This window comes from Crocodylus siamensis, chromosome 4 (genome assembly GCF_052110815.1).
Source record: "Crocodylus siamensis isolate JL-2025a chromosome 4, ASM5211081v1, whole genome shotgun sequence".
NCBI classification, from domain to species: domain Eukaryota; kingdom Metazoa; phylum Chordata; order Crocodylia; family Crocodylidae; genus Crocodylus; species Crocodylus siamensis.
In genome coordinates this window covers 1,296,438-1,321,920 of record NC_143398.1, presented here as the reverse complement: position 1 = coordinate 1,321,920, position 25,483 = coordinate 1,296,438, and the positions used below count along the sequence as shown (strand labels likewise).

Sequence of the window (25,483 nt, the reverse complement as noted above, 5' to 3'; positions counted from 1 at the left end):
AAACCAATTAATTTTAATTAGCCTCTGTCGTCCCATGGAAGTGTGCTATCTTGGATACCTCACAGGTATTTAAAGTGGGACCATAGTTTCATAGTTGGTCGGGTCGGAAGGGACCTGAGTAGATCATCTAGTCCGACCCCCTGCCATGGCAGGAAAGAGTACTGGGGTCAAATGACCCCAGCAAGGTGTTCGTCCAGCCTCCTCTTAAACACCCCCAGGGTAGGAGCCTGCACCACTTCTCTTGGAAGTTGGTTCCAGACCCTAGCCGCGCTGACCGTGAAGTCGCGCCTCTTGATATCTAGCCTAAACCTACCCTCTGCCAGCTTGTGACCCTTATTCCTGGTCACTCCTGGTCATGCTCGGGGGAACAGGGACTCCTTCAGTGCCTGCTGATCCCCCCTGACTAGTTTGTAACAGGTCACCAGGTCCCCCCTCAGCTTTCTCTTGTGGAGGCTGAACAGGTTCAGGTCCCATCGCCTCTCCTCATAGGGCCTGCCCTGTTGCCCCCTGACTGTGTGTGTGGCCTCCTCTGGACCCTCTCCATGCTGTCCACATCCCTCCTGAAGTGCGGCGCCCAGACCTGGACGCAGTCCTCCAGCTGCGGCCTGACCAGTGCCGCACAGAGGGGGAGGATCACCTCCCTGGACCTGCTCGAGATGCACCTGTGGATGCAGGACAAGGTGCCGTTGGCCTTCCTGACCACGTCCCCACACTGCCGGCCCATGGTCATCTTGGTATCAATGATGACTCCAAGATCCTTTTCTGCCTCTGCACTGCCGAGGAGGGAGTTCCCCAACCTGTAGGTATGGTGCTGGCTCTTCCTCCGCACGTGCAGCACCTTGCACTTGTCGGTGTTGAATCCCATCCTGTTCTCATCTGCCCACCCCTGTCACCTGTCTAGGTCAAGTTACAACCTGTCCCTCTCCTCCAGCATGCCCACATCCCCCCACATCTTAGTGTTATCTGTGAATTTGAACAGGTGCTTTTTACCCCCTCGTCCAAGTCACCGATGAAGATGTTGAACAGTGCGGGCCCGAGGACCGAGCCCTGGGGGACCCCACTGCCCACGTCCCTCCAGGTCGAAAATTACCCATCCACCACTGCTGTCTGGGTGCAGCCCTCCGGCCAATTTGCGACCATGGGGTCCTGCATCTGTAGGGTCCCAGGGAGAAACCTGGGGAAAACCCAGGTTTTTAGTGTTTTTGATCCTATATCCAGGCCTAGCCAGGCCCAGTCCTAAATGACAGAATTGGGATACACATCAGCATCACAATACCGACACCTTAGGAGGGCATTCATCTCATCCTCCCGGGCAGCTGTGAATGCCAGCTTGGAGGGCTGGTACCCGGGTACTGTGGGCACCCAGCGAGCGGAGCAGCCTGTGCCTTTGGCCGCAGTCGGGAGCAGATTTGCTCTTCCTGGGGCATGAGGAAGATGGTCGTTAGGCTCCTGGCATCACCCTGGGAGTTATGATGGACCATAAGCTGAATTAGGAGCCAGCTCTTGTTGCAAAAAAAAAAAAAAAAAGCCAGGGTTGTGTTAACATGAGTGTGCAAATCCAGGTGGGCGATTCTCCCCCTCCATTTGACCCTGGCATCCTGTGCCCAGTTCAAGAAGGATGTGCAGGTTGGAAAGAGCCCAGCACAGGGCAACAACAATAATTAGGGACCTGGGAGATGAGACTGATGAGGAAAGGTTGGAAGAGTTCAGGGTACTTTGTCTGGAGAAGAAAAGACCGGGAGGAGGATTTAATAAGTCTTCAAATCCCGGAAAGACTATGACAGAGAGGATGGAGACAGGCTTTTTTCTGTGGCCGCAGGGGACAGGGCTAGGAGCAACAGCCTCTGGCTGCAGCTGGGGAAACTGAGGCTGGAGGTGAGGAGGAACTTCCTGACTCTGAGGCAGGTCAAGTGTCAGGCCGGGTGCCTAGATAAGTTCTCCATCCTTGGAAGTTTTTCAGCATGGGTTTGACAGACCTGGGGCTGGGCTGGTTTAGTCAGGGCTGATCCTGCCCAGAGCAGGGGCTGAGGCAGGTGTGAGCTCGTGAGGTCCCTTCCAGCCCGAATTTCCTGTGATCGCTCTGATGACTAGGGAGGGGGGAAGCCGAAGGCACAGGCCTCTCCGTGGAGCTCTTGAAAGTGGCTGCCATTAGTCTCCTGCTGCTCATAAGAGACACCAATTGCCTCTCTCTCCCGGGAAGGCAGAGGGCTGGCTCCTGTCTGCCTTGCTGCTGGCCCAGCCGTCAGAGACCGGCTTTGCTGCAGAGCGCACGTCACGGCAGTGCTGACTGCGGTGTTAGGAAGGCCGTGGAGAGGGGTCTTTGGGGGTGAGAATACATGGCTGCGGGCTCTCGCGGAGGCAGGGGCTGCTGACCCGCAGCGTGCATGCAAGGTGTCTCTTCGCTCCGTCGTAGGCTGTGCTAGAAGCGGGGGAAGCTCTGGGGTGGTCTGCTCTGGAGACGAAAGTGCTCAAAGAGACGGCAGCCTGCGATGATGCTCTGAGTCTCGGCAAGCAGCAAGCGGTGCGTGCAAAGGCCTGCCCTAGGCACCTGGCAGAGCTGCTGACCTGTGTCACACCTATGCCTTCTTGCACACGGGTGGCTGATGCTGATGACAGGCCAGGAGGTCTTGTGAGCGCGGGGGCTAGGCTCAGTGCATCACCTTGAACCCACGGTCCCTGATGCCAGGGCTCCCTGATAGTGGCTTGATTTATACCGCGCTGGAGTACAGTGGGGCCGTGGAGGCAGCGCCTGCCTGGAGCTGGTCTGGCCCGGCTGCGCCCCGGCATCCCGCTGTGGGCACGGAAACTTCAGGGGGGCATCTGCCCTCGCACCCCCCTGTTGCATCACCTGTGCCGCCTCCTGCGCCCACACACCCACCCCGTTCTCCACGTGCTGGGGGTGGGGGGCACATGGCCATCATCTTAGCCTCACCCTCCCAGCAGAAATAAAAGTCAGCACCTATGGGTGCCGCACAACATTAGCACCGAGAGATGCACGCACCTGATTCACGAGATAAAACCGGAGACTTCAAGAAGGATCCAGAGGCTTCAAAGCCTTCTACCCTGCTGTGGTCTGTCTAAGGAAGAATCGCTCTATTGTTTTCATGCAGTCAGAAAACCAAGTGAAAACCAAGAACTGGGAACTATCAAAGGAGCCTCAAGTCTATTGAAGGCTACCGTGAGTCTGGAAAAGGTTGAGAGCCCCTGCCTTAGAAGAAGACCGTCCAGCCCAGTGGAAAGGCTTATTGTGCATGAAGCTTCATGCCACGGTCAGAGCAGGACGGTCGCCGCGGTTTTAGGGGTGGGTGGGAGCTTTCCAGAAACGGAGACGAAGAAGCTCTTGTACTTGGAAGGGGGTTTCCTTGGGGTAGTCACCTGGATGGGCACTTGCCCCTTGCAGACAAGATACACTGCGACTCTGGGAGGCTAAGTCTTGATGATGTAGGATCTGTGATATCAATATAAAAGGAGTTGGACACACGCTTGGAGGAGAGGGGCATGGGGGGCACGGCTGCTGCATTGGACCTTCCTGGACCTTCAGTGCTGGAGAGAGGAGCGGGGAAAAACCCTGCTCAAACCCTTCCAGCCTCCACTCTGCCCGTGCGACGCCGGAGACTGGGCCTGACGGACCTGGGTCTGACCCAGTCCAGAGCAGTTCTTATGTGATGACTGGCCAGGGTTGTCAGAAGTGATGAATAACGTTTAACAGAAATCGTAGAGTCCTAGAGCCATGGGATTAATCCATCTAGTCCACGACAGCCAACGTCTTGCTTCTGTGACATGTCGTCAGTGTATGCTCAAGAGATCCTGGGCTGAGGCTGTGTCCCTGCTGCGGAGGAAGGTGAAACTCCTCCAGTCTGAGCAGGGGGGAATCCCTTCCTGCCCCAGTGCAATGTGGGGCTGAGCTGAGTGCGGGGGCGAGACCCTCCAGCTAGGACCCCCCGGGGTTGGTGCCAGCAGCAGCATTGGCACAGCCCAGCCCCAGCCCAGGCTGCAGCAGCACCAGTGCCTCGTGGGGAGGCTTAAATCCCCTGACACATGGAGTAGAAAGGGGGCAGGTGGGTCAACCGGTAAAGCCAGAGCCCTGGGAGATTCCCGCAGCAGAGCACGGGCATCGCTGCACCTAGATCTTCCCTGCCCAGCACTCATCCACCCTCTCCTCGACACCTCCAGTGATGCAGAGTCCACATCTTCCCTGGTGTCTCTACCGTAAGCTCTGACAGGGAAGTTTTTTTCCAGATACCCAGGGTACAGGTGTAGTTTCTTAGACTCTATAATACTACATAGCAATAGCAATTGCGTAGCATAGACTGTTAATCTAGACTGTATAGCAATAGCATAACATAGCTTTCCATAAAATGACTTGGGGTCACAGTAGAGAAAAGTCGATATTAAAAAAGGAAAAGAAAAGAAAAGGCCCCTCTAAAATCACTTTTATTTGCAGGTATCCAGGTTGTAGCCGTATTGGTCTAGAGGAAAAGGCAATCAGGACTCGTAGTAGAGATGATATCTTTTATTAGAGCAACAAGATTTTTGCAAAAAGCATCCTTTAATTAAGACATTTTTTTTGCAAAAACCTTGTTGGTCTGATTGCCTCAAGGGGCAGAGCTGTCCAAATCTTGTTGGACTGACGAGTCCTGATTGCCTTTTGTTTGCATGCTTTTTTTGGCTTAGCAGAGAGAGGTTTTAAAGCTAAGTTTGGTCATGGCGGCGCGTGCTGCGGCCCACATTGCCGATCCGTTCGATGAACCCGTTCAGTCGGTATCCGGCAGCGCGGGTCGACTGCTGAAAGTTGTAAGGAAAGCCGAGCCGCTGAGCTGAGGAGGTGGCTGGCTACGCTCCTGGAGCCAGAGTGCAAACGCAGACAGAGCGTTTCTTTCCATCACCTTCCACTAGTGTTGAGGGAGCTGCCTGGGTGGTGAAGAGGAAAATGAGCTTTCCTGCTTTTCTACTCTGAATAAAACCGGGGTGGAGGAGGATGAGGTCTACTCGCTCCAAACCCTCGGGGGCGCGGCCGCCACAGCCCGCTTGGCTCGCAGACAGCAGTTGTTCTCTCTGTTTAGCACATCGATGTCTAAATGCAAAACCGCGTTTTGCTAGACTTTCTCTCATGCCTTCCATTGCATTTCAAGAAGCTTTTCTTTAACCAATAACCCATTGAATGTAGAGTCATAGAAAATTCAGGCTGGAAGGGAGCTCAGGAGGTCACATCTAGTCCAACCCCTGCTCCAAGCAGGACCAGCCCCAACTACATCAGCCCAGCCAAGGCTTGGTCTACCTGGGGCTTCAAAACCTTCAAGGATGGAGATGCCTTCACCTCTCTAGGTAACCCGTTCCAGCGCTTCATCACTCTCCTAGTAAGAAAATGTTCCCTAATATCCAACTTCAACCTCCCTTCCTGCAGCTTGAGCCCATGGCTCCTTGTCCTGTCATCTGCCCCCACTGAGAGCAGTATGCTATATGGGGGTTTACTTTCAATTCTGCTTCAATTTCCATCCAAGCGCAGCTTGATGGATCATGAGCAAAGCAGCCAAAAGAAGAAGAAGAGTCTACCAAAGGTATGTTCGGCCTGTTCTAGCGTGCAAGGGAAGCTGAAAAATCGGAATCTGAATCAAGGTCTGTGAGGCTTGTATCATTGCTTAAAGAAATATGTATGGCTGCAGTGCATCTTGATCAGTAAATGGGATGCAATTTAGTGGAAAGGTTGTACGCGTGTGCTAATGGTTACATCAGCCTGAGACAATGGAAGGGAAAATGGGGAGGGGGAGCAACAATAACGGTTTCCTGCTTACAGTGCTTAAAAGTGCATTTGAAATCCCGTGGGTTTTTGGGGGTGGGTGGGCATGCAGCATTTTCTAACGAGATATCAGGGTGCACTTCCAAAATAGCCAGGCGCTCCTGATATGAATTGTCCTGCCGGCCCTTGAAACAGGGCTAATCCTATTTCCTTTGCTTTTGTCTGTGCCCCCTGCACTTCTCAAGGGGCACAGCCGTCTCTCGGTGGGCTCCCGCAGCATCTGCTGGCCGGGTCCCGTTCTCGGGCGGGTGCCTCTGGGCACCACAGATTCAAGCTGTCGCGTTTGGTTTTCCTGCTGCCTGCGACTGCCCGAGGTTTGGTGCGGTGCTGAGATCCAGGCAGGCGTCGCATGGCAGCCAGGGGCCGAGGTCTGCGGCCCTTTGCCATAGACCGAGGACGGAGAGAGCAGCTGTACGAATGGGCACTATTCGGCCCCGTCTGCTCTCATGCATCTCGACGCCAGCTGCGAGCGCCGGGTGGCTGGGGATGGAGGCCGGGCCTGACATTGCGTTGAGCTGATAAACCCTCGTGCCATCTCCCCGAAGCCGGCGCCCGCGGATTGAGATAGCGCAGTACCTGGAAAGCGGCAGCTGTTTGCATTTCGAAGCAAGACGACTGTGCTTCAGAGATAGCGGCGTCGTGCTCTTTGGGACGACGCGCGCCAGCGTGAGGGCCGACAGGGCATCAGAGTGCCGGCTTTGTATTAAGCTCACAGCTGGAAAGCAGGCAGGCCTTTCCCGCCCGGCCTTCTCCGCTGACACATTTCCCCAGCTGATTTTCTGTTTTTTTGTTACTGACAGGCCGTTTGCGCTGCGTCGCTGACAGTCTGCAAACTCCCTGACAGCTGGCAGCAGGGCTGCCGTCGGCTCTCGTAACGCAGTAATGATAAGGGTGTGTTCTCCGGGGTCCCTCCTGTATCTCAGGCGGCGTGGCGCCAGCTCCGACGCATCTGTCCCGGAGAAGCCTGAGTTTTGCATGGTTTGGAAACCGGAGCCCGGTGCAATAGGGTCTGCTCATGCCCTTCGGGGAGACCCTTTCAGCCTTGGAAAGCCTCCAAGGGAAGGAGATGCAATGGGCCAAAGCATCAGCGGGGATTACCACAGAGGTAGAGCCTGGGGTAGAATCGGTGTCCCTTGTCCTGGTAGCCGGAGCAGGGGGTTCCCTCCTAGCTGAGCAGCCTGATCAAGGGACCCCTGCTTCTCTGCCGAATGGAGAGCCAGGCTTCCTCGGGGCTCGGGTCGGGAAGCTTTTGCCCCGTTGCAGCGATACGCCGACCCCCTCCCTCGTCCTGCGAGCAGTGCCAGGGTGCGTGGGGGCCCCTGCGCGAGCTGCTTTGCAGTGGGCCAGCGCTTCCGGTGGCGTGTCGCCGCGTCAAGGGCACCGCCAGCTCGGAGCGACTGCTGATGGTCCGTGTGTGGGGGAGAGCGCCTTGTGCAACCAGGGGGCTGCGTCGTTTATGTGAGCATTTAAATTGGGGTGGAGGGGGCCGCCGTTCAAACCCTGCAGGGAGCCGTGCCTTTTCCCTGGTGTTGGATCTCCAGCAGCCCCGAGACGGGATCTCCGCTGCCTTCCTCTGAGTGATGTGGGCAGCAAACCGCCCACGGGGCAGGTTTGCCCCCAGGTCCATGGTGGGGCACACGGGGCCGTGCCCTGTGCACAGAAGGCGTTGCCAGGCTGGAGGCTTCGTGCCCGGATCCCGGCTTTGCGTGGTCGCCTGTGTCCTGGGGCCGCGCCAGGGCTCTGCTCGGGTACCGCTCCTTGGATTCGCACGATGCGCCTGCAGCCCTGGAGAGCCCCCGCGGACGGACGCGGAGCTGGCAAGGAGCTCCTCCGTGCAGGGCTCCTGCACGTCCCAGCCCCCGGCCTGGCAGAGGCTCGGGACGTCCCTCGAGACCGTCCGCGAGCCGAGCGGGGGGCGTTCCTGGCGCCGCGTGCCATCGGCTGCTACCGCATCTCCAGAGAGGCATCGACGGGGGCCGGGGAGGCTCCGGCGCGGGAAGTATCTGGCTCAGATCTGCCATTTCCGGCGGCTTATCGCTCGCGCCACACGCGCGGGCTCGGCCGCCTGCGTTCGGCGGGGGCTAAGCACCTGTCACTCCGTCTATAGGTCACCCGGTTTGGAGGTGAAGGAGGTTAATGGAGAGCTCAGAGGAGCTGAAAGCAACCGGAGCCGGATCCCGGCTGCTATCTCCAGCCCTGCGTACAAAGCACGGTGGCGAAAGGGCAGGAGCTGCCTTTGAAAGCGGGCCGCGGGGGGAGGCGAGATGTGAAGGCGGGGGTGGCGCCGGCTGTAACGGGGCCACGGGGGGCTGGGATGGCTTTGGGGCAGCGACGAGTGTCGCGATGCCCCCTCATCGCTGGCACGCTTCAGACGGGTCGTGGCCCCGTGCCCTGGTGCAGGATGTCATGGGAGCGCAAAGGAGGGGTCCGACTAGGAGGTCACGAGGCTGGGTCCGTGCTCCCGTGCCAGCAAGGGGTGGATCAGTCTCCAGGGCCCTCGGGGGATCGCCTGAGGCCCCTGCGCTGGAGACCGGCAGGCAGAGGTTGGGACCCCAGCCTCCCTCCTTAGCTGCCCAGCGGCTGGTGCGTGCCCCGTGCTGGGGCAAGCCGGCGATCGGCTCGGACATGGGCAGCGCTTGCCCGTGGCAGGCTGGGGAAAGGCCCTGAGAGCAGAGCTGGCAGGGGGATGAGCGTCCTGCCGGCTGGACTGGGACCCGCGGAGGTGGCGGGGCGTGAGATGCAGCCCCCGCTCGGGGGAGCTGCCTGCCTGTGGTCTGCAGCCCCGCGCGTGGGTGGCCGCGGCGTGGCTCGGGGAGCCGGCCTCCCGCGGCCGGCCGGCAGGAGCAGCCGTCTCAGCTGCTCCGGGGGTGGGACGGCTTCTGGGATTAGTCAGCCTTCTGGAAAAACCTGGGGCCGGGAGGCTTCCTCTCCTTTCCCCGTGGCTCAGATGCCTGGCACCGATGCTGCGGAGGAGTGAGCCGGCTCCGAGCTCTCCCTTCCTCTTCACTGAGCGGTGCCCTGGCAGCTCCCTGCTGTGCCTCCAAGGGCTTCGGGCCTTGATGGGTGCAGGGTGGGTTTGGGGTGGGCTGCCCTGTCTCCAGACCCGGCTGGACACACAAGCTTCTGCAAGGGTGTCCCTGGGGGTGGGTGCCTTCCCCCTCCCTGCCCGTTTCTCCGCGTCCCTTGGGGGCCAGCGGCTCTCAGGCTGGACGCGGGTCGGTGCTTGCCCAGAGCTGCCCTCCCAGCTTGCCGTATGCTGCCCTTCACTGCGGGAAGAGCAGAGCTTGCTGCCTCCTCCACGGCCTCGGCCTCGTCGTCCAGCCTGGTGCCGGGCAGACGGAGAGAGAGAAAGGCAGCGAGGATGAGGAGCGCTGCAGAGGGGTTTCAGGCCGGGGCAGGGCAGAAGAGACTCTGGAGGGGGCGGGAGAAGGGGTCACAACACACGAAATGACTAAGAGAGGGTCCCTGGGGATCGACCATTGCCCGTCTGTGCCCAGACGAGGACGAGGGGTCAACATGGACCGGGCAGGTGTCAGTTGGACACACACACCAGGCTGCTCTTTTCCCCCCATGTGGCATTGAAGTGGGGGCCCGTGGCCACCCGCTGCGGCGGGAGCCGAGAGCTCGGCCGGATCCACCCGGGACCGGACGCGGGCGCGGAGGGAAGGGGCGCGGGGCGCTCTGGAGCAGGGAGGGAGGGGCTCGGCCTCCACATCAGACCGGCCTGGACGTTAAAGCCTGCAAGGGAGAGAGGAGCAGGGAAACCCTGCTCGGACCCCGTCATCTCCCGTCCAGCTCCGCGCTCTGCCCCGTGGCACCGGAGACTGGGCATGACGGACCTGGGTCTGACCCGGTCCAGGGCAGTTCTGTTAAAGGCAGGCATGCACCCGGGCAGGAGACGCCTGCGTGTGGAGCCCTTGCTGTGAGCGGTGCCTGCCCTGGTGCACCACTGCCCTGGTGCAGAGACGCTTGCGGACGCCCGGTGTGCGCTTGCAAGGCCGCTGTCCCGTGCCTGGGCATGTCCGGAGCCTCACAGCGACGCTTCCTGCAGCCCAATGACTCCCAGTGGCCCCTGCTCCCAGGCTGCTAGCACCTTGCCTGGGCCACACGACCCACCCTCAGGCCGGGTCTGGGGCAGGGCCGGAGGCTGGTGTCTGGGAGAGCTCGGGGACAGCTGGCAGCCCCTGCCCCATCTCCGAGGCCTTTTGGCTGAGCTGCCATCACCTCCCTGGGCCCCGCTGCACCCGGGCTTTGAGCTGGGGCCTTCACGTGGGGTGGAAGGGGCCGGCATCTGGCCGTGGCGGTGTGAGACGTGCAAGCCAGGCCTGTGGGGGAGCTCCTGGCCCAGGAACACGCAGGGTGGGCGGGAGAGGTGCAGATGGCAGGGGTGGGTGGCACACCAGACCGGCTCTTCTATAATTACTGCCGGCAGCGCCTGGAGACATTTCATCCTCCTGTTGCTGCCATCAACTTCCGGAGGCGCCGGAGACCTCCTCTTCCACGTCACACGTGTGTGGCGGGCGCAGAGAGAGCGGGGCGCTCTCCCCGTGGCACTGGGGCCAGGCCAACCCTTGCACATCAAGCTGCCAGTGTCCCAGGCTGGCATCGTGGAGGCCCTTGGGCCGGCTGGCTTTGGGGGGTGAAATGGGGACTGCGCCTGGTGGGGAAGGGGCTGTCACCGCGTTTCTGCCGGCTGCTCTCCCATGACCGTTGCAGCCATCGGGCCGTGAGCTCGGCTTTCCCTCTGCACGCAGTGCATGCCAGACATGCAAGCACGTTCCCCGTCTATGCACCATGGGGACCCTTGAATTCAGTGCGCCGGCTCGGTGGGCCCTGCCATCGCGGATTGGGAACTTGGTTGGCTTTTACGCCCCTCTTTCCCCACCCCTCCAGCTCCTTCCTGGTTGCACGAGCGGCCTACGAAGAGCTGAGAGAGGACACAGCTCCTCTTCCCGCATCCCGGCAGGCCCCTGCGGAGCATGTCGTGCAGCAGCGAGTGCTCGGCCCCTCGCGGGCCGGGTGCTTCTAGGCGCGTTTGCGCCCCGTGGGTTTCGCAGGAGCCGGGGCGGGAGGGTGACATTGATGGCGCCGGCCGCACAAAGGCAGGCGACTCTCGCGCTCTCTCCGGCGTGCCGTTCTTCTCGGGGCTGGATCCCCTCCAGGGAGGGGAGCTGCCGGCCTGATGTAATTCGCACTGACTGCCGCTGACCTTGGAAACTCGCCGCTCAACGCCTGCTATCGACACTGGCTGGCAGCGGGGAGGGGAGGAGGGCGGCAGGCAAAGGGACAGCTCAGCCCTGGATCGCCGGCTGGGGTTGGTGCTGTGCCTGGGGCTGCGTCCTCCCCGCACAGGGCCTGGCAGCTAGGCCAGCTCAGCCCAGGCTACGGAGATCCCAGGCAGGGCTCCGTGCTGGAGCAGCAGGGCTCTGGCCTGGCGGGGAGCTGGAGCCAGGAGCTCAGCACCAGCTTTTCCTGGTGCCCGAGCCCCCTCCCAGCTTGCGTGCGTGTTTTTTTGTCCGACTGCGGTCACCTTCCTTCTTCCCATCTTCATCGCTGCGGCCACTGCCTGCATCGATCCCAGTCCCTTTGCAGCTGGGGGTGTTCCTGCATGGGCCTCCAGGCCCGGTGGAGATTTCGCCAGGGGAATGGGAAGGAGTTTGCTGTATGGTCGGGGGCATGTTGGCCTGGCAGGTGCAGCCTGGTCCTGGGTAGCTGCCCCACTTCAACACAAGCTGTTCCTGTGGTCCTGTGTCCACCAGCCTCCTCTCTCCTGCTCCCCCAGTTGGGATGCATCTCAAGGGTAGCAGTGCCAGGCTGCCAGTGGGCCTGGTTGCCGGCACTGAAGACAGGTGGGCACCTTCCTGGAGGGATCAGCCATTCATGCCCCCTCCCCAGCCAGCAGCTTTCACCTAAATGCACTCCCTAAATCCCAGTCAAGCAGGACTGATATGGGGGGCAGTAGGGAGAAGGCCCCGTGATAGCCCTGGGTCTCTTCCCCCACTTGTGCTGTCTTTTCCCATGCAGTTGTTATGACAGTCGTTTCACCTCTTTTCTTAATTACCTCTTTCCCGAGAAGCTCCTTCTCCACCTCTCTCTCTCTCTGCGGCATGGGAGCTGCAACGAGCCCCTCTTAGAAAGCGCCGACAGCTTGGAAAGGTCGGAGCGATTCTCCCTTGTAATGAGGATGGACCTGATCTGTGCCCATCTCGATCAGGCCTGCAGGACGATGCGCCACCTGCCAGGGACCCCTGAAAGAGCTCTCCATGGTCTCGGTGATGGAAGGGTCTCGCCGTCCATCGACAGGCGTCTTTCCCGTGGCCCTACAGGCCAGATGAGTGGTGCCAGGATCGGGACCTGTGCTGCTCAGCGTGCTCTGGAAATGAGGCATTGGGGCACAGTGTTGCTGCTGCCCCACTGCTAAATGCCTGGACCCGTGGGCCAGGCTGAGAGCTGGGATGAGTGCTGCTGGGCTTTGATTCATGGGCAAAGGGAGAGGCATCCCCTCCATTGCAGTTGTCCCACATCTTCAGCGAGTGGCCTGTCCTAGGACGGGGGGTCTTTCCTGCTCCCCGCAGCCCTTTGGTCCAGAAGCCCCGCGTGGGTTTTGGTGTCCACACCCAGAAATTGCTGCTGGCTGCAGCTATGGGTGCCGGACATGTCGCATGCTGCTGTGTGACCCCCTTCCCCACCCCTCTGTCCCCCCCAAAAGGTGCCCTGGGGTGTGAGCTGCATGCGTGGGTCAGGCCAGTTCCACAGCTCACGTAGGATCTAGTCTCTGCCTGCTGATCCGCCAAACCCAGGGCAGGGGAGATGAGGGTGTTGGTGCTGGCTGTGCGTGACCCCCGCCCAGGCCTGGCTGCAGCCCATGGAGCCGGGCATCGCCAGAGCAAGCAGGACGCGTGCTCCTGGCAGTCTCCCACGCAGTCATGGCTTCAGGGTCGGCAGGCACCCTCTGTAGCGATGGGGGCTTCTCTTGGGCTTGGGGTGCCCGCCTGCTTGTTGGAGCACAGCGCTGTGGCCGTGCCATCTGCTTCGGGCAGGTGTGGCTGGCCAGGGTAGGACACCTGGGCCATTCCCATGCTGCAGAGGTGGCTGGGGGAGGCCTTTTCCCTCCACCGCTGCAGCAACTGGGCATCGGTACCCCCCTGCCAGGCTCTCTTGGTGCCCTCTTCCCCGTTCCCAGAATAATCTTTGCATGTGTAGCATCAGTGTCAGTGAAAACGTGGGGAAATCGTGTCTTTTCGGAGTAAGCAAAGCGGCCGGATTAAGCTGGATTTGCATAGCAATGTGCTGGCAGCTTTAGCCCTTCCTTGAAATTCAAATTCCTTCCCCCTTTCTTCTCGCCAGGTCTTGCTTTCTGCTGTGCTCCGTAATTGCTCTGCCCTCCCCGATCCACCCTGCCCCGGCACCTGGGACCTTGGACTTTGCAGGCTGAGTGCTCTTGAACAGATCCAGGGCCAGGGCTTTCAAGAGGGCCAAGGCAGGGGTGCAGAGACAGCAGGAGCCAGTGCCTGAGGGGGCGCGTGGAGAAATGCAAGCTTCTCCGCCTGGCATTAGACAAGAAACGTCTGCAACGAGAGCGGGGCTGGCAGCCAGGGGAGGTTGCATGCTGGTCCGAAAGAGGCCAGCGGGGTGCTGTAGCTCGGCATGTTCAACAGCCAGGGAGGCTGGCAGGGGCCACGGCATGCAGGCTCCAGCCATGGTCCCAGACTGAGCTGGATTACATGCTCAGTGCCAGGACGAGGAGAAGCGGCTGCGGATAGAGCAAACCCCCTAGAGCAGGTGCTGTAGAGAGCTTGGGGAGGGTAGCACAGGGCCCTGGTCTCGGGCACCAGCCGGTCCGTTCCAGGCAGGGGCCTGGTGCACTGAGCTGGGGGCTGTACGTGTTTGCATCAGGGTGCGGTCTAAAAGAGGGCGAGGTGGAGCTCGTGGAGGAGACCAGCATCTGGACGTCAGATCCTATGTATTTGCCCTGCAAGTCAGGAATGGGGTCGAGCTCTGAGTGCCAGCAGCGTCCCGCCCGTCCCCTTGTTCTCCCTGTAAGCTGCACTGAGCAGGTCCCACCAAACACATCAGGGGTGATAAGGAAGGGAATTATGAATAAGAGAAAGTATCACGATGCCCCTTTATGAATCCATGTTGTGGCCACACCTTGAATGGGATGCCTGGGTCTGGTCCCTGCACCCCCAGGAGGAGAGAGAAGAGCTGGAGCAGGTGCAGAGACGGGCAGTGACGATGAGGAGCACTGCGGAGGGGCTTCCCTCGGAGAGACCCACAAGGCCAGGCCTGGGCAGGGCAGGAGAGATGCTGGAGGGGGCAGGAGAAGGGGTCACAACACACGAAATGGCCAAGAGAAAGTCCCTGGGGATCGATCATTGCCCGTCTCTCCGCAGACAAGGATGAAAGGTCACAGCATGGACTGAGCAGGTGTCAGTTGAACACAGACACCAGGCCGCTCTTTCCCCCCACGTGGCATTAAAGTGGGGGCTCGTGGCGACACGGGCTTGGAGGGAAGGGGCGCAGGGCGCTCTGGAGCAGGGAGTGAGGGGCACGGCCTCCACATCAGACCAGGCTGGACCTTCAAGGCTGCAAGGGAGAGAGGAGCAGGGAAAACCCTGCTCAGACCCCGTCATCTCCCGTCCAGCTCCGCTCTCTGCTCCCATGTGACTGGAAATGACAGACCTGGGTCTGACACGTCCATGGCAGCTCTCATATACCATAGTGCTCTGGTTAGGTTGCTCCGCTCATGCCTTTCCTGTGCCTAAATTGTGTCAGGTGTGGGTGATGGGAGCTGCAGTTGCTCCCCTGATTGCCAGCCAAGGGTCTAGCCGTGATGCCAGAGGTTGCTGGAAGGCGGGGACAGCTCCCTGATGCTGGACTCGAAGGGCTGCTGGTGGGCGAAGTTCCCCCAGGACTTGCAGAGCTGGCTTGGGACTGAAGTTGGGATCCCAGCGTGGGCCAGGGGAGCTGTAGCTGGTCACGTCGCAACGTGGTGGGGCATCTGGAGCATCTTGCTCATGCATTCGAGAGGCCAGAGGCAGAGAAGGGGAATCTGTCTGCCCCTTGCTAGCCTGGACAGCTGGCTGGTTGACCAGAGACCCGTGGTCTGCACCATTTCACACCCCTCTGTCTTCTCTTGCAGGTGAACGTCACAGTGGACTACATCCGGCCCGCCAGCAGCGCCACAGAGACTGTGCCCGCCTTCTCCGAGCGCACCTGTGCCACCGTGTCCATCGGAGGCATGTGAGTATCCCCTGTGAGGGCTGTGGCTCTGGACATGGCTTGGGGGGTGGGGCGAAGCTACAGCGTCACCAGAGAGCGCTGGGCCTGACGCCCAGCTCCAGCATGTGCAGCAGAGTCCGTGGGGTGCCAGCCGCTGCCACAGGCACGTGGAGAGTCTCATCTTGCGCCCGCTGCGTCCCTGGGGCAGCCTGTGGTCAGGAGAGGAGCCCCGGAGCCGTGCGGGGACACGTGGGCACAGCCAAGCTGCAAGTGGGGAGCTGATCCTGCTCCATGGGGCCTTCTCCAGGCCCATGCCCCTCTGCCTGCAGCTGCTTCCAGCTCCAAGCTCCAGGCAGGACCTTCTCCTCCCCGCACCCCGCGTCTTACTGTGAACGGCACTGGAAGCTGCCACATCCCCGTTCAGCTGCAGTCCTCATGGCCCTGCGCCATTTCTGGCCTCTTGTCTGGCTGGAGGGACCAAAGGGACTGTGCCTTGTTCCTGCTGGGACTCAGACTGAGGGTCCTGGCCTGTTTTCAAGCCTTCCCCAGGGGTGCTGGGTGTTGCTGCAGCCCCAGCTGGGATGGGGTGGGCTGTGCCAATGCTCCTGCTGGCACCAACCCCGCAGGGTCCTGGCTGGAGGGTCTTGCCCCTGCGCTCAGGCTCAGCCCCGCGCTGCACCAGGGCAAGAACGGATTTCCCCGCTGCTTAGACTGGTCTGAATTGGGTGGTGGGGTGGTTTACCTTCCTCTACAGCTGGGGCACAGCCTCCGCCTGGGATCTCTGCAGCATCCATGACCCCCCGGTAGCAGCAGGATGTGTATCCCTGGGGCAGGGGCGATGTCTGCAGCCGTGTCAGGGGTGACTGTGTCGTGTGGCTACAAGGTCAGACACAGGGTTTGTCTGGGCTGGTTTGGTCGGGGCCAATCCTGGTTCAGGCAGGACTGGATGTGACCCTGCAGCTCCCTGCCAGCCCTGCTTTATGATTTTGCGACAGGAGCGACGGCCGTAACTAGCCCAGCATCTGGCTGCGTGTGTGGCGGGAGGGAGCTACGTCTCCCCTGGGCCTTCACAGGATCGCAGAGAAGCAGAGCTGGAGGGGATCTCCCGAGATCATTTGCTCCATCCACTGCTTCGCCGTGACCCCTCTTCCAGGCCCCATGCACGTCTCCCCTCCTCTCTTGCACCACCCTGCCATGCAGACAGGCCCCGGGGTCACATAACGGAGGTGAAATTTCCTGGCAGCACAGGGGCTCATTGGCAGGTCGTCTGCTACCCGTCATGAGCCTCAGCCACTACCTCCGCACCCTGGCGTTTGAGCTGGGGCATGCGAGTGCCTGCAGTGCAGTGCGCTGGCTACCTTCCTGCTCCCGCTGCCAGCGCACAGAGGTTTCCTTGGCCAGGCGACGGACTCCTGGTCCGACCCCTGTGCTATGCTGCTGCGCTTTATAGGTTAGGGGATGAGGGTGACTGCCCCCGTGTTTGCCTGTGACCCACAGGCTGCTGGGGCAGAGCCCCTGGGCTGATGAAAAAGGGAAGGCAGAGCATCCTGGCTCCGCTCGTTCCTGTTTCCCGGAGCACGTGGCTGCTGTGGGCCCCTTCTGCTCCAGGGGCTGCCTCTCCCGAGCCCTGGCCTGGCACATGCTCGGGGTCCACGGGGTCTTTATGGGATGCCAGCTCCCTTCCCCTATTCTTACCCTGCTTGGAGCCATGCCAGGGATGGGGGTGAGGAGTGAGTTCCCGCCGCTTTAAGAGACCCCGGGGCAGGCTGGCACACGCCTCCTTCCGGCTGGTTGCACCGCCGCGTCCTTAACGAGTGACTAATGCGTGTGTTCCCGCCAGGTCTTGTCCGTGGGAGCCGGGGGGAGGGGGGACGATTTGTCACCGGCCTTTTTTTGTCGCAGCTCGTCGCCTGGAAAGGCACCAATGCCTCCAGGCTTGGCTCTTCTGCATTCATCCGGGGGCTGCGGGAGACGAGCTGTGTGTGCCTGTGCGTGCGTGTGCATGCGTGCAGCGGGGGAGTCCGGTGCCAACCAGGCCTCCTCTCGTTAGCCAGTTGCAGTCTCGTCAGCGCCCTTTGGCTGCTCTGACTCTGCCCAGGTGGTGTCAGAAAGCCGGGCTGGGGTCTGTGGCTCGGGAGCTGGCCCTGGGCTTTGCTAGCCCAGCTTGTCCTGTGTCCCAGTCCTAGGGCCGTGGCCTGAGCGGGGCAGTCTTGCTGTTTCCAGGGTCTCCCCCAGCCCCATTGCAGCCACTGCTCTGTGCCTCATTCTGGCTGTGACTCCCACCTGGATGCTCCCCTCTTCCCCAGGGCATCGATCAAGGTGGAGCCAACTTGCTGGGAGAGGAGGTCGTGTCGGTCCCCAAGGGCAGTGCCCACATGTCCCCAGCCCACTAGCACCCAGGGAGGGTGCAACCTGGTGGGGCTTTGGGGGCGGCAGTGGGGCAGGATCTCTCTGTCCAGCCCCTTGGCCTTGCATGGTGTTGTATGGTCTGCTTTTGCACCTCCATCTAGCCAGGCTGGGGGGCACTGGTCTTGGGAGCACCCTCCCGGAGTGATGCCCATCACAGCAGGGTATCGCCACACCCCGAAGGGCTCCCCAGAGCTCAGCAAGCCCCTGCCCTCATCCCGAGTTGGTTGCTGGGGGTTTATGGGTGATAAAGTGATGTTCTGGCAGCTGGTCTCCCCTGTACTCCAGAGCAGCAACCTCCCTATAGCAAGGGGCATTCGGCTGCAGGTGGGCATCTTGTCCCGGCGGGCGGCTCCAGGACTTCCCTTCCACCCAGCCCCGGGCAGGCAGAGCTGCCGAGTCCCCGTGAGGAGCAGACCGTGCCAGCCTTGCTTGGCCCCCTTCTCCTGCCCAGGCGAGGCGGCTGGAGCCCCACACGGGGCTGTTAAACACCCAGCTGCCCCACAGACAGCAGAGGCTGGCCCCTGAGGCTTCAAGCACCCCGGGTTTGCTGGGAGGGAAGGGCCTGGGTTGCTGCATGCAAGTGGGAGACCCCGGCCTCTTGCATAGCACCCGCATCCAGTGCCTAGGTGCTACCTTTGCACACAGGAAGGGGGAGGTGGTATGGGAACCCCATGTCCCAGGGTGGGGGGCAGGCAGCTTGTGGGGTGACAGGGGCCCTGGAGAGAGAGCGCATCCTCCTTGCGTTGGGCTGGGGCAGGTCTGATTTCATCTGAGGCTGGACAGTGGTGCTGGGTGCTGGAAGGGCAGGTCTTCGGTGGGGGAAATGCCCCATAGCTTTGCTGGCGTCGGCAAAGCCACGGGGCTGCGCGGGCAGCCAGGTTTCCTCTGCCAAGCCTCCCGGATAGTGTGGGAGCCTGCGGGGCGCTGGAGTGGGTGCTGGTCCTGGCAGAGGGGCCGTGCTGCCTGCCCGAGTGGGAGCTGCCTTCTGTTTTCAGCATCCCCTGCTGCCCGCGCTTCCTTGATCCCTGCCCTGGGAGCTGGCCCGGACCATGGGCAGAGCTGCCTGATGGGATAACGGCAGGGTGAGCCGCGCGGGGGTCAGGGAGCTGCGCGCGGGGCTCGCCCGGTCGGGTCCCTGCACCCGCTCAGCAGTCGTGGTGCAGGGAGGCTTTGCCGGCTCTTGCTCCCACTCCATGTCGCTCGGGGCAGGAGCTCCTGTGGAGGAGAACCGGGTTCTCCGGCTCCCTCGGTGCACGTGGTTTGTGTGCGTGCTGGCAGGATGCCGGCAGCAAGCATAAAATCCTAGAGCCATGGGCTCCCCCCAGCCCATCCTTGCAGGGTCTGTGCTAGCCGCTAGCCGCTCTGTGCAGGGAGCTGCAGGGTCACATCCAGTCCCAGGCAGGATCGGCCCTGTCCAGACCAGCCCAGACAAACCCCGTGTCTGACGTCGGAGCCGCACGGCATAGTTGCCCTGATACAGCCCCAGGCATCGCCCCTATGTCTTCCCTGGGATACAGGGGGGCTGCGGCAGCCAATGTCCTGCTATATACTATGTCTGGGGCTGTGTCAGGAGGCCCCTCCTTGACATGGCCAGGGGGCTGGTTTAAAACAAACCAGAAGGTGAGCTTTTATTTGCACAGCCTGCAGCCAACTCTAGAGCCCGTTGCCACCGAAGGTTGTAGAGCCGGGTTCAACACAGGGAGTAGACGCCTTTGCAGAGGACGCGGCCGTTGGGGGTTGCTCGAGGGTTGTACTGGGCATCTCTGAATCAGGAGCATCAAACTCATCAGGCCCCAGTGGCCGGAGGAGGGGTGTGGGGCTGGTCCGTGGGCCAGGATGGCAGCTCGCCCCACGGACTAGACGCAGCGTGCGTGGCTGGGCCTTTATGGCCGGGCCTGAGCACTGCATCCAGCACTTGGGGCCAGTCTGTCAGCCCGGTCCAGACTGGCCCCATGTACGGCATCGCCGTGTGCAGCATGCGGGTCTCGCTGAGACCCCCCCCACCCGCCACGCCATGCCACGGACCAGGTGACGGCCCACCCGGGCCCTGCTTGAACCCGCTCGAGTGGTCTCCTGAGGAGACAGACTCTTAAGTAGAGATGAGGGGAAGTTTCTATGGATGAAAACTCCTTTGGAAGCCGCCCCGGCAGAGTTTCTGGGGGAAATCGTGAAATGAGTTTTGCATTATGAAAGGAGCGGGTGGGGGGGGGAGATGGGAATGCACTTGCTGAGGCCTCTCCCTCCCCCGTGCCCTTCTTTAAGTGGCAAAAACTATATTTCACGGCCTAATAAGATTTTTTCCCCAGCAACCGGCTTTTCATCTGTGTTCTCCTACTCTCGGGCTTTAATCTGGGCTTAACGGAGGGAACTGCGGCTCCTCTCCCTGCCTGGGCCCTGGCAGCCCTCTCCAAAATCTTTCATGTCTGCTGTGCAGGCAGGCGTGCTCAGCCGCTCGCCTCTTTGTGCTGGCGGAAAAGGGGCTGCCGTCGGCCGCTTGTCGTCCCGGCCCCGCAGGGACCTCTTGCTCTGGGCCTGGGGGCGGTGGGACTCCCTGCGTGGCCTCGTGCTGTCTGGGTTTTACTAGGGCTCTAGAGGCCACGTCTGAGTTTCCCACCAAGGCTGGGCGGAGCTGAAGAAGTCTCAGCCCTGCCCAGTGCCTCCATCCCATCCCCGGCTCGTGAGCGAGCCGTCCTCTGCGCTAGCCGCTAGCTGTGACACCCACGGATGAGCCACGAACACGAGTGCCTGTGTGAGCTCCTTCGGTGGCCTCTTGGTTTCCAGGCTCTTACTCCCTGCCTGTGCAGTGTGCCCACAGGAGCGCCACACTGTGAAGCAAGAGATTTCTGCATCATCCCGTGACTCCTGGAGCTGGAGCTTTGCAGGGTCTGTCCCAAGCCTGCAGGAGCTTAGATAGCATTGCTTTGGGGAGGGCTAGGAAGGGTTAGCTGGAGACGCCCGTGAGGCAGCCCTGCTTCCTCGAGCCGGTGGCTCTTCGCATTTCAGCCGTGACTTTGCGAAGTTCCCCAACCCAAGGGGCAGAGATTAGGGGGTGGGAGGGAGTGGAACAGCAGACTGGTGCTGACTGGGTGGGACTGGTCTTAGTTGTAGACAGCGAGGGTTAGGAGGGAGCTCAGGGGTCACATCTATCCAAGCCCCTGCTCGGAGCAGGACCAGCCCCAACTACATCATCCCAGCCAAGGCTTTGTCTACCTGGGTCTTCAACACCTCCAAGGATGGAGACTGCACGACCCCTTTGGGGAGCCTGGTCCAGTGCTTCACCACCCTCCTAGTGAGAGAGTTTTTCCTAATATCCAACCTCAACTTCCCTTGCTGCAACGTGAGCCCATTTTTCCTGTTCCTGTCACCTGCCCCCACTGAGAATAGCCCAGCTCCATCCTCTTTTCAGCCCCCCTGCAGGGAGGTGACGGCTGCTATTCAATCCCCCTCCGTCTTCTCTTCTCCAGACTCAATCAGCCCAGGTCCCTCAGCCTCTCCTCACCAGTCCTGTCCCTCAGCCCCACAACCATTTTCATTGCCCTCCATAGATTTCATAGACATCAGGGCTGGAAGGGACCTCGGGAGATCGAGCCCAGCCCCCTGCCCAAAGGGCAGGAAGTCAGCTGGGGTCATAGGATCCCAGCAAGATAAGCATCCAATTTACTCTTGAAGGTGTTCAGTGTAGGTGCTTGAACCACCTCCAATGGCAGACTGTTCCAGACCTTGGGGGCTCGGACAGTAAAGAAATTCTTCCTTATGTCCAGCCTGAAACGGTCTTGCAGGAGTTTGTGACCGTTCGACCTCGTCATCCCTTGGGGCGCTCTGGTGAACAGACGTTCCCCCAGATCCTGGTGGTCACCCCTGAGAAACTTATAGGTGGCCATCAGATCACCCCTGAGCCTGCGCTTTTCCAGGCTAAAGAGTCCCATGGCTCTCAGCCTGTCATCGTAAGATCTGTTTTCCTGACCTCTGATCATGCGCGTGGCTCTCCTCTGCACTCTCTCAAGCTTCTCCACATCCTTTTTGAATTGTGGAGCCCAAAACCGGACGCAGTACTCCAGCTGCGGCCTCCCCAAGGCTGAGTACAAGGGGAGAATGACGTCCCGGGATTTGCTCGAGAAGCATCTATGGATGCACGCCAGCATTTTGGTCGCTTTACTAGCCGCAGCATCGCCTTGGAGGCTCATGTTCATCTTGTGGTCAATGATGACCCCCAAGTCTCTTTCTTCTGTAGTGCTAACCAACGTAGCACTGCTGAGCCTATAAGGGTGCTGCAGGTTTTTCCTCCCAAGGTGGAGGACCTTGCATTTTTCGGTGTTAAACACCATCAGGTTCTTGTCCGCCCATTTGCTGAGCCTGTCCAGGTCAGCCTGGATCACCCGCCTATCTTCTGGCGTGGATGCTTTGCCCCAAAATTTGGTGTCATCGGCGAACTTCGCCAGTCCGCTCCTGACTCCCATGTCCACATCGTTAATGAAGATGTTGAACAGGATGGGTCCCAGGACAGAGCCTTGAGGGACCCCACTGGTCACAGGGCACCACGATGAGTGACTGCCATCAATCACAACCCTCTGGGTCCGACCACGGAGCCAATTTCCCAGCCAGCGGATCATGGTGGAGCCAAGGGCACAACTGGGCAGTTTGGCCAAGAGGTGATCATGGGATACCAGATCAAAAGCTTTTCTGAAGTCAAGATATATGACATCAATCTCTTCTCCCTTGTCCAGGTGATGGGTCACCTGGTCATAGAAGGAAATGAGATGGGTCAAACAAGACCTACCCGCAACAAACCCGTGCTGGCTCTCCCTTAGGATGTTAGCCTGGGCCAGTCCCTCAAGGATGGCCTCCTTAAACTTTTCTAAGATCTTCCCCAGGACAGAAGTCAGGCTAATGGGCCTGTAGTTAGCTGGATCCACTCTCCTCCCTTTCTTGAAGATCGGCACCACATTGGCCTTCTTCCAGTCTTCGGGCACTACACCAGAGCGCCAGGAGTTTTCAAAGACCTGTGCCAGGGGCTGGGCTATGACGCTCGCCAGCTCCTTGAGTACCCTGGGGTGCAGGTTGTCAGGGCCGGCTGACCTGAAGGTCTCCAGCTTCTCAAGGTGTTCCTTCACGAGGTCAGCATTGATGGAGGGTAGGGGATCCCCCTCACCCAGATTTCCCTGTCCCGTAGCGGGCATGCGCGTCACATGTGACTGATGAAAGACTGACGCAAAGTACCTATTTAATAGGTTGGCTTTTTCCTGGGCGTCAGTTGTCAGTTGCCCCATCTGGTTTAGCAGGGGTCCAACGTTGCCCTTGCTTTTCCTCCGGCTCCCCACATATCTGAAAAAGGACTTTTTGTTGTCCTTGATGCCTGAAGCTAGTTGGAGTTCAGTTGCAGCCTTGGCTTTCCTGGTTTGGTCCCTGCAGGACCGGACCAGCGCGGAGTAATCCTCCTTGGAGGTGAATCCCGTCCTCCATCCTTTGTAGGCTTTCCTTTTTAGCCGCAGGAGGTCCACTAGGTCCCTGGAGAGCCAGGGGGGCTGCTGTGCCTTCTTGCTGCCTTTCCTCCGTGTTGGAATAGATTTAGCTTGTGCACTGAGGATCGCTTCCTTGAGAAGCAACCACTCTTCTTGAACTCCCCTCTCCCTGGGGTCACGGTCCCTGAGGGCTTCACTGACCAGCCTCCTGAGCTTGTCAAAGTCGGCTTTCCTGAAGTCAAGGACTTCTGTGTTGCTGACTGACTTGCCAGCTTTACGGCGGATGGTGAAGGTGATCAGCTCGTGGTCGCTGTCACCCAGCTTCCCATCGATCACTAGGTCGCCGATTAGGTCGTCCCCCGTAGCCAGTACCAGGTCGAGCAGCGCTTTGCCTCTCGTTGGCCCATAGACTTCTTGAGTCAGGTAGAGGTCCGCTGGACTCTCTCCAATGTGTCCACATCCCTTGTGTAGTGCGGGGCCCAAAACGACACAGGATCCAGATGTGCTCTCCCCCGTGCTGAATAGAGGGGAAGAATCACTGCCCTCCATCTGCTGACAACGCTCCTGCCAGTGCAGCCCAGGATGCCGTTAGCCTTACTGGGCACAAGGGCACGCTTCCAGAGGTGCCCGAGCTCGTCGCCTTCCTGTAGATGCTGCTGGTTCTCTGGTGCCTGACGTGTGCTGGGCTTTTTGCAGAGCTGGCAGGGGGGGACTTGTTTCCCTGGAGCTGCCTCGTCCTGGACCTCCCAAGAAGCCCTCCAAGGCGCCTTGGGCGTCTGCACAGCGGTCACCGTACAGGACCTCCGGGCACTGGGAGCTGCAACAGGGGTGCTCCCGAGATGCAGCTGGGGCTGGGGTGGAGCCCCGCTGCAGGCACGCAGAGCTGCAGTGGAGGCAAACGTCGCCAGGCCCCTGGTGGCTTGTGGATGGGCTTGGTGGGGGAAGATTGGGATGTAGAGCTGGGGGGAGCCCAGAGCTGGGCTTTCGGGGGTTGCAGCTTTGGGAGTGGGGGATGCTGGAGGTCAGGGTCAGGACTTGAGGGGCCTCTCATGGAGTGGGGTTGGGAGGACACCGGAGCCTCGGCAGAGCCGGGGCTGGCAGCGAGCACGCTCTTCACCCAGAACTGTTCTCCTGGCAAGGAGTGAGCTTAGTGCCAGGCTGCGCTCGCTGCTTCGTCACCGCCTTCACGAGCCTCCCCCAGCCACAGTGACTTGGTTTCCTTGACATCCTCCCCGTGCGTTGGCCCAGGTCCCTGCCAGGGGCCAGGAGAAGCTGGCAGGCCCCTGGGGGCAGTGAGCTGGCCCAAAGCTCACCTCAGCCCCTCCGTGCTGCCCCACAGCAGGGTCCTGCACGGGGGCTGTCGCATGCAGAAGCACTGACCCAGAGAAGCCGTGGTCCCGGGGCTGATCCTGCCTTGGGCAGGGCTTGGACTGGATGTGACCCTGCAGCTCCCTGCCAGCCCCACAGCTCTAGGATCCCATGGACGCAGCATGTTTGTGGTACCCCCAGCTTGCCGGGGCAGGGGTGGGGGCTTGCACCGGGCTCCAGCTGGATCCAAGCCACGTGGCACGTTCCCATGCTTGGGAGGCCGTGGTGCAGAGCGGGGGGTGTGAAATACTTTCAGCCGCGGCTGAGAGCACAGCAGGAGCAGGCAAGGGCCATTTTGAGCGCCGTTCTTAGTCCCGTGCCTGGATGCTTCTCCCCCTTGTCGCACCCCAGAGCTGGCTGCATTCTAGCTTGAGTCTCCCCTGCAGCCAGCCCCAGGGGACAGAAAGCCCAGGGCTGTGGAAGTCGGGGAGCAAAGCACAGCGGGGGGCTGTGTGAGCCGGGCACGGACCAGTGCTAGCTGCTGAGAGAGGTTGGGGGCGCTGGGAGGCACGGGTGCTGGAGGAGCCTGCCTAGTGCCCCTTGCTGCCCCTTGCTTTGCATTCGCTCCTGGGGTGATTTGCACTTGTCCTGAATCCCTTGCTTCGATGCAGCTGCCCTGGCTTGCCTGGCGCTCTGCTGCTGGCAGCAGTGGAGCCTTTCTCCTGTTCCTCATCTGTCCAGAGGAGCCCACAGTCTCCAGCCCCGGCCCACCCTGCTCCTGGGCTCAGCTGGGAGGGTGGGCACCGGCTCAGGGCACGTTTTGCTGGCAGCTCCTTCATCCCCCACCCTGCTGAGAGGCTGGGTCAGTCGTCCGGTGCCTTAGAAACGTGCCCGGGAGCCTGCCAGCTGTGGGAAGCCGGGATGTCTTGGGTGCTGCCAGGGGCAGCTGGCATGTGCTCCTCATGCAGTAGCAGGCCTGGAGTTGAGCAGTGGTTTTCTTTTTTCCACCCCGGAGCGAGGCTTGTTGCAGCCACCTGGCCCGCAGTGACGCGGGGCTCCATGCTCCAAGATGGGCTCTGTTTCCTGCCAGCCTCCCCCAACAGTGGCCTGGAGCCAGCGGCTTGGTGTTTCAGTGCTCCCTTTGCCCAGACCGAGCTCCCCTATGCCCTGCTGGCCCTGTGCCCCGAATTCATCATCCTCACCGGGTCCCTGGGGTGCCATGTCGAGAGAGGGCAAGGTGTTCAGCGGAGGGCAGAGGGGTCATTGCTGTTTGCTGTGCACAAGGGGG

The 25,483-nt window shown here is 60.7% G+C and overlaps 1 protein-coding gene across 1 annotated transcript in view; it reads left to right on the top strand.

Moving 5' to 3' along the window:
- SND1 (staphylococcal nuclease and tudor domain containing 1) overlaps positions 1 to 25,483 on the top strand; it is a 231,867-nt gene that overhangs the window by 131,028 nt on the left and 75,356 nt on the right. Inside the window, exon 12 of the mRNA XM_090041370.1 lies at positions 14,940 to 15,040. Within this exon, the coding sequence (XP_089897496.1) occupies positions 14,940 to 15,040 (101 nt within the window). The remainder of the gene's footprint in view (positions 1 to 14,939; positions 15,041 to 25,483) is intronic.